The sequence below is a fragment of the Sparus aurata genome, chromosome 14 (assembly GCF_900880675.1).
Source record: "Sparus aurata chromosome 14, fSpaAur1.1, whole genome shotgun sequence".
NCBI lineage: Eukaryota > Metazoa > Chordata > Actinopteri > Spariformes > Sparidae > Sparus > Sparus aurata.
Window position 1 is genome coordinate 931,693 of NC_044200.1, and position 8,796 is coordinate 940,488.

The following is an 8,796-nucleotide window of genomic DNA, read 5'->3' on the forward strand; positions in this document are numbered from 1 at the left end:
GCATCTGCAAGAAATAGAAGTTCTGCGTATCTGCTCTGGGGCGGAGCAGATACGCTGTGCATTGGACCTGGTGGAAGTAAACACATAAAATACAGTCTCTTTTTGAGGTTTTGTGCTGGTGTCAACACCGAGTGTTTTATTTAGAAAATTAACCGGATGTTATGTTGTTGTTTCGGTGTGTGACTTCCTGTCTCCTCTGTGCTGAAATTGACTAACTTGCTCAGAATCTACTCCGGCAGGATCCAGACCACAAATTCAACCGTGCAAAGTGACAATGCATCATCAACATCTGGTGGCATAAATAAATAAGATAAAAACAGCGTCAGAGGCAGAGCACAGTTCAGTTATATGAATGCTGCTCAGTGGTGTTTTTAAGCAAAAGTTTGATGAAAATCCATAGATCACAGACTAAGCCACCTACCTTCTGGTTTGTGCCCGGCTTGTGTGGCTCCTCTAGACTTCCAAGTGTTACTGGACCATTTGTTCAAATTATGATAGTGATCGAGTCTTTGCGTGGGGTGTGACGCTCAAAACAATTTAGCCACCATCTTCTGGACGCTTCTTTCACAATTTCACATGATTATTATTTTTTGTCTTGTTACAGACTTTTTCCAGCCCTTTCCTGGCGCCATGTCAGTGACGTACAACGTAAAGCTTCAGATACAACTCACAGATGTCCTGGCTTGGACAAATACATATACATAGAAGCCTCATTGAGCGCTAGACTGTACATCGCCGCCATTTTGGATGTGGCAGCTCTGTTTCGTGAACTGATACAAGCCAATGGAGTGAACTTTAAAAAATGTGTTAAGTTAATGCCTCTAATTTATACATTCACACACATAGCGATATAAACGTCTGTAACATTCTCTGATGATTATAAACGTTAACTACTCCTTATATGTTCAGTATACAGGTGTGTTTACAGCAGCCAATGTATGTAACGCTGTTGTTATAGACAGATGTCCAATTTACATGTCAGGATCTGGTTATTATAAACAGAGTCAATATTTAATCGTCATGTATCATCACAGTAGCAGCTGTAAACACTCGTAAAAACATCATAATCCACACCATAATTTACGTTGAACATATAAGGTTAACATATAAACCACACTGTGTTCGTGAATCGCTGGGCGTGACACTGTTACTGTAATGATACATTACAGTTAAATATTTAATCTGTATATAATAACCACATCCTGACATATCTATGGGCTGGACTGCCAGTGGGAATGTGCCAAAAGGCGATTTTAGTGGTTGCACCATATACTGAACACAAGTTGAATGTCTCTTAGAAAATAAAAACGGAAATGGCAAATTTTGTGTAACTGACTTAAATGCCTACACTGACATCTTTGTCCACCTTAAATTGAATGCCTAAATGGTTTATGTCGAAAAAAGTTAAGACATAGGGAAATTTCCAAGGCATTTATTTAGAGGAGAACATTAACAAATACCTTGAATAGCAAATCAAAATGTATGAACACACTTCTATGTAGTCCAAAAGAATACCCTTTTCCTTAAAAAATAATATAATTACCATTTGATCACCTTATTTAGCTAAAATAAATTTTTCAGGTCATTAAAAAAAACAATTTGTGTACAGAAACAACAACACGATTTTATCAAATCATTTTAAACAACACAATTTTCATATCAAGGGCTGGAAAATAGGTTGCAAGTATTCTAGGTTATCTAAGAAATCTAAGCAAACAAATGACTAAAGACCTGCAGCCCATGCATTCTTTGATAATTAAATTAGTGAAATGTCCCCTTAATTTGATATAGATATTTGGTTTGTGAGAAGAATAGTGAAGAAGTCAGGAGAAACTCTGGTCTTGTTGATTGGAGATGTGAAGAAAAGACACCACTACAGCTGAGGCCCACTGAGTTACATGTTTGGCACTGTAAAAAGAAAAGAAAAAGCAGAGAGAAGTTATTATCAGGCTCATTAAAGGTGCTGGAGCAACATTTGCATTTACAACTGAATAATTTCTCCATATGCATTGAGATTCTTCAGGTTGCATTTGATTATCAGTGTACTTAGCCTGGGAATACATGTTGTCCATATTTTAATTTTTTTTTTACCAATATGTATATTTCTTTAGACCTGAATCAAGATGCTAATAAAAAAATCCTTATCAATAAAATAATAGTCATTTTTGAGCTGTGGCAACTTATATACTCTCTGAATGCCTTTATGACACTCCTTGGTTAACAAAACATTACACACACTTAGACCAACTCACCCCAAACATACTCCTTCATGTTCGCCCCATGAGTGACCTTGCAGCTGAACCGCTCTCCACGGGTGGGTGTGAAGGCCACGCTCTTGGTCAGATGGAAGTGCCAGTCCGGTTTGAAGGCCAGGTCAGTCTGGTTGGCATTAGAGAGTTCCTCTCCTTCCTTCATCAGTTGAATAGTGATGTCAGGGGGGTGGAAGCCACTCACATGGCAAATCAGGATGTTTTTAACCCCAAACTCTCCTGGGCCGGTGGTGTACACCTGAACCTTGGGTGGCGCTAGAGGCAACATAGAAAAAGAAATGATGTCAAACTTCCATGAAACATACAGTGTGCCATGTTTTGTGAAGCTTATTGAAGGAAATAAGAAACCACATGTCAATATTTGTATAGACAACAGCCTGTGGAGGACACTGCCACAACAACAGCAGTTTTATGACTGACTGATTCTGACATAAAACTGAGGTTTTTGGTCAGATAGAAACTAAAAAAGAAAATTACATTATATATGGGCACTGTTTCGCTGGTCACGATCGGCAGTTTTGAACGTGGACCCAAACCCCCTTTTTTGTTTTTTTTTACGTCAGAGAACCATTTGTGGCAGACACAGACGCGCACGCACCGTAGCTCTGGCAAACCTGTGGATAAAATGTCTGCAGTGTGGAAATTAGTTAGTTAGAAAGCGAACGCAGTCCAATGGTGACATGTAACATGCTGCGTGGATGGGTAACAAAGGAGCCGCATTTAATACAAAAAATTTGATAGGGCATTAATAATCAAATCGCTAAAAGTTATACCGCCTAGCTTTGCCGGATTTCTATTGAAAAGACAACACAACTCACCACTGTCCTACAGCAGCTTGCTCGTTGTGGGGAAGCCCTGAAGAGGGCCGAGTGCAGTAGATTTCCGCAGCTCAAGGATGAAAATGTATGATTATTACTCCATGGAAATGCAATCAAAGTTCATATGTGTCTTGCCTACCAGTTTATAACAGTTATTATTGAGAGCTGACAGGGAAAAGAACGGAATTGAGCAATTCTAACTACACTTGGTAATCGACTCGTCAGGCCTTCCCCACAACAAGGAAGCTGCTACAGGAGAGTGGTGAGTTGTAAAGCTATCTGCAAAGCTAGCCAATGATTGATGCCTTCAATGAGCTGGAACCCTATTTGTACAATTGCTAAAGTTTGGTGCTCTTCTGAGCATTATTTCTGGCTATGGCGGTTTGTTGTTGGAGGCATAGACTGCAGTGTATTGTTATCATGCGGTCTTTTCTGAGGTTACCTTCCTTCTCTCCCTACTACAATTGTCTTTTTAGAACCGTATTAAAGTAATGAAATACATCTTTAAATACGTGGACTAACAACATAACATAAGCCACCATGGTCTGAAAAGACACACTTTAAAATATTACCAAAAAATAACCTTTTAGTTTTAGAACATAAATAGCAAACTTTTGTTGATCTGGTCATTTTTCGTTTTTATACAATCGAGAGTCAGCACAAGGTGTTTTATTTTGAAAATAAATTGACCGGATGCTCTATGCCGTTCCTGTTTCTCGGACTTCCTGTCGACACAATCTGCTCTGTGCAGCTTGTTGCGGCTTCCGTCAAAAGTAGACCAGGCAGCCACAACCTAAAGCTGCTGTGCCCGGCTTGACTCCACTGTGCGCCGGAGCTGATCGCCACCGCTTGTGATTTGTAACATACTATCTGCTACTAGAGGGTGGAAAGTGATGGCAGGTTAGGGGAATGATTTTTGATTATTTTTCTAACTTGCCAACTGGGTATCGGGGTAAAACAAACCTAATTAAAACATAAATGAAAACATGGTGACCATAACAATATAGTTACCAGCTTTGCTCCAATTTTGAAGCGATGTGTTACACAGTGCTCACCACCACCATCATAAACATAAATATTTTTTGGGAGATTGCTGTTCAATCAATTGGAAGAGTTCCACACTAATAGAGACTGTGATGAGAATCACTATGCTGCTCTGAAGGCTCACTCTGGAAACACTTCTCTTTACAACCTTATCCTCAGATATATCTGGAAATACCAACTCCAAAAAAAAAAAGATTAATAATACCAATCACAACCGACAGAGCACCTGAGCAATTTAGTAAATGCTCCAAATTTAACCTCTCCCATAAAAAAAAAAACAAAAAAAAAAAAAACACGTGTTTCATAGTCACTATTCACTTGGAACTCATTGTTGTGATCGTCACCACTAAATTAAATACTCGTCAGTATCTGTATGTACTATAATGAAGCCAGATGAGGGTGCTGTCAAGGCAGAGTTGGTGTTAAAGAAAATCGAAACTGAATCCAGCCTGGGGAATTCCGTCGAACCATGACAATTATATTGCATAATGTTTCTCTTTTACTTTTGATTATAACAATAAGTCTTTCTGTCAGAGGCTTTCTAACAGAGACAAAGCAACCCACCCAGTGAACCCCAATGCCGGAAATAATGCCGTTTAAAAACATACAGCCTAATTAATCACATAAAAAAAAAATAAAAAAAATCAAGAACATGCTTTACAGTACACACATATTCCATCTGAAAAACAAAATACACGAAACATTATTGTCTAATCTGTGAAATAATACACTTAAGGCAAGCAAGGATACAGGCAATTTTTAGTTGAGATGCCGTTTTTGGCAACTCTTCAGTAAAAAAAAAAATCACGTTTTGTTGAATCTTGAACTACTTACAGTATTTGGACTTGTCTGAACAGTAGACGGCAGCCAGCGCTGCTAGAAAAAAAACAATCCTCATGTTGATCGATTCTTCTTAGACAGAAGTTCAAATGACACAGCGAATAGTGCAACAACCGCGTACAAAGCGCAAGACTGAAGCGAAACTGTGGAGCAGAGCAGATAAATAAAGTGCATTAGGACTGCCCACTACATGAAACCAGCCAATCATTTATTCCAGTCACACAGTTACTAGGTAGAATATGACCAAACAGGTTTGAGCTTTCTTTTTTAAGAATCCTAACAAATAATGACCCCAAGATAGGAAGTATGTCTTTAAATCCCAAAGTTTAGAGACTATTAGAAATTAAATTAAGTCCCTTCACTTCAGTCTGTTAGTTGGCCTTTTTCTGTTCCTCCCACTCTATGTGCCTTTTTAGATGAGATTTAAAAAAAAAGAGGGAAGGAAGTATCCCTCTTTTAATATCTCGCCTTCCTTACTTTGGTTCCTTTTTTCACCCTCCATTTTCCTTATTTTCACATCTATAAATCTTTATTGCATGCATGACTTAGCATGTGTTTGTATATATTTATTTTGTATAATCAATTTGTGTGTTTTGTTGAGTGTTTATCAATTTGAATATGGGTAGCTGTTTTTATTGTCCTTTAGGTTTGGCATGTTCCAAAATTAAAACATGAAATAAAAATCATGATCATGTTACATGATCAAAAAGCTGCTGAACCACTTTTGATAATAGCAGTCTAAGAGCAACAGTCTGCATTCTACATGCAGCATGACTAACTAACAGTATTCTTGGGCCAAGCACAGTCTTTGGCCCTGTTCACTAAACCCTAACTGACCTAAATAAAATGAATGAGGATGAGAATGACAGCTTCTTAGCATTTTTTATGAGCAGCTCAGAAATCCTTTAAGGTTTTGGTCGAGGGACCCAGGGAAAGGCTAATTTCTAGGTTAGTGTAATACCTTTATGATATTAAGGAAAAATGGACATCCACTGAGGTCAGTTGAGGTTGGTTTACTGGGCCACTTCTCATAACATGACAGGAACATGGCAAAAAGGTCAACAACATACCAACGGTGGCGCTGGAGACTGACTACTGAGTAAGCCACATTTGGCCTAGGCTATGCTGCCACCCAGAGGACATCTCCTAACATAACACAACATTCTCAGTCCTTTACATTCCTCCCGCCTTAAACTGTTTTCTCTCTCTCTCTCTCTACAACACAATAACCCTGTGTCATCTTACACAGCTTAACCATGACACTGAAATAACAATTCACATGTACTTAAGTTTGTCCAAAAGTAACAATAACAATCAACAATCTCCAAGTTACAATTCTTTTTTTTTTTTTTTAAACAATCCCTTTAACTCTCATAGTCCATCAAATAAATTGGTTTGCACACATTTGTTTGTGACTGTCGCACAGGTGCTACCAAAGGTTCTAACAGTCTTTTAGCATCCGGGGGTGGAATGTTCGACACTGATGCATTGGCTTTGTCTGAAGCAGGTTTTGAGATGTTTTGAGTATTTCCTGCTGGAATATGGCTGTTTCGTTCCAGAGTGGAAGTCTCTGACGGTCCCATCTCCTAACATGACCTTGTAAGAGACACAACCAGTGATTTTTGTTATGAAACCAGGAATCCACCTAGGACCATGACTGAAGTTTCTTGTGACCACAGCGTCCCCTTCTTGGAATCCTCTCCATTTAAGCTGCTCATCATGATGTTCTTTTTGGCTGTTTTGTTTCCTCTCCACTTTTACTCTGCGATCAGGGTGAATCAGATCCAGTGTAGACCTTAACTTTCTTTCTTGAAACATTTCCACAAGTGACAGCCCTGTAGTGGACAGTGGTGTGATGGGATAATTTAACAGTACTCTTGACACTTTAGTGGCGATGCTGCCCTCACCTGCCTTTTTCATCATTGACTTAAATGTCTGGACTGCGTGCTCGGCACAGCTGTCGGATGAAGCATGATAAGAAGCAGAGGTGAAGTGCTCAATGCCATCTTTCACCAGAAATTCTTTGAATTCCGCATTCATGAAACATGAGCCATTATCTGACACAATTGTTTCTGGTATCCCCTGGTTGTTAAAACTTTTTTGCAGGCATTCAGTTGTGATGGTTGAGGTGTTACAGGATAAGCAGTGCCTCTGCTAGCCATTTTGTTTTATAATTCCTTTATGATGCCCCACCCCGAGAAAAAAAAACTTTTGTTTTTGCCAGTTTAACTTTTTATTACCAAACACATAACTCAATACCAACAACACAGCAGCATCACAATGTAACACCTAAGAACAAAAAAACTAAAAAGGAAAATCAAATTTGTAAACACAGTACACAGAACAGGTCACACAGGTCTCTACATTGTCAGCTGCTGATGGGCTCTCAATGACAGGACTTGTGCTTTCAGAGGTGGTGGTTCTTTGCTGTGTATCTGTCCCTAAACTGCTGGCTGAGGGTGGTTGATCAGGGCTTGGTACTGTTGTGGAGTCTACAGACCTGCTGGCCGGCTCGGGTTGATGTTTGGGTTGATGTTTGCCTCTGTTAAAGCAATACATAATTGGAACTCACTTCCCACCCATATCAAAGATACACATACATACTCCACTTTTACAGCCAAGTTTAAAACATGGCTTGTCGACAATTACACCTGCACACACTAACATATGGCTGTGTGTTATCTGCGTCATGGATGCTGCCTGTCTACAGTGTGTGATGTCTGTCTGCACTCCTGAATGTGATTGTATGTGCTGATGTGTGATTATATTTTGTGCTGTTTTTGTATGCTTTCATTATGTGTTGTCTCGGCATGATTGTACTGATGTTTCACTGTTTTATCTTATCTTATCTTATCTTATCTTATCTTATCTTCATTGATTTATTTTATCTCCTAGTTGTCTTAATGCTCTCTTTTTAATTATTGTACTGTAATATATTGTTTGTTTGTTTTTGTTTTGTTTTTTAGGGTGCCTATTGTCATCTGGCCGGGGACTACAGCAGAATATTAGCCATGTTGGCTAAAGCTGCCCTTTTTTACTGTTGTTGATGCAGTTGATTAATTGGGATGGTTGCTCGTTGTCTCTATCTTCCTCTTTGCCACATGCTCGTCCTTGTACGTTTCACAGCATTGACCCTGCATTAATTTAGAAATACGATGAAAAAGGATCAGTATAGAAAGAGACAAAATATTCAAACAAAGAATCTTATACCGAAAACAATTATAAACATTTAAAACTGAAAGCATGCAGCCAAGGAGCTCTCCTCCTTTATTACTTATTTATCAACTATTTGACAAATCTAATCTAATCTAATCTAATATAAAAAGCATAACAGAATAAGTTGCAATATTGCACACAACAACAATAATGTCAACAATAATGTTTGCTTTATATCATTCATAATGACATTTTACTCCTCCTCTGAACCGCCACCCTACCGTGGTGGAGGGGTTTGAGTACCCAAAAGATCCTAGGAGCTATGTTGTCCGGGGCTTAATGCCCCTGGTAGGGTCTCCCAAGGCAAACAGGTCCTCGGTGACAGGTCAGACTAAGAGCAGTTCCAATGCCCCTGATGAAAAGTATAAAAACAAGGTCGTTCACGTCGCCCGTAATGGCGTTACCGGGGCCCCACCCTGGAGCCAGGCCTGGGCATGGTGGTCGGGTCTTAGCCCACAGGACTCGGCCGGGCTCAGCCCGAAAGAGTGACGTGGGCCCGCCCTCCAGTAGGTCCACCACCTGCAGGAGGGTTCAGAAGGGGCCGGTGCCATGTGATTTGGGTGGCGGTCGTGGGCAGGGGCCCCGACGACCCAATCCCCGGACGGTGA

At 39.7% G+C, this 8,796-nt stretch overlaps 1 protein-coding gene across 1 annotated transcript; it reads right to left on the reverse strand.

Annotated features, from left to right (window-relative positions):
* Positions 1-1,416: 1,416 nt before the first annotated feature.
* Positions 1,417-5,146, reverse strand: LOC115595308 (beta-2-microglobulin-like). Its single transcript, XM_030439601.1, has 3 exons — positions 4,967-5,146; positions 2,253-2,525; positions 1,417-1,908 (listed from the first exon to the last, which is right to left on the reverse strand). The coding sequence occupies exons 1-3, from the start codon at positions 5,028-5,030 to the stop codon at positions 1,895-1,897; spliced, it is 351 nt and encodes a 116-aa protein (XP_030295461.1). The 5' UTR covers positions 5,031-5,146; the 3' UTR covers positions 1,417-1,894.
* Between the last annotated feature and the right edge of the window lie 3,650 nt (positions 5,147-8,796).

Coding starts and splice junctions, on each gene's coding strand:
- LOC115595308 (XM_030439601.1), bottom strand. CDS start 5,030: ATGAGGATTGTTTTTTTTCTAGCAGCGCTGGCTGCCGTCTACTGTTCA. Junction 2,526..4,966: donor TTCAGACAAGTCCAAATACT/GTAAGTAGTTCA, acceptor TGTTGCCTCTAG/CGCCACCCAAGGTTCAGGTG.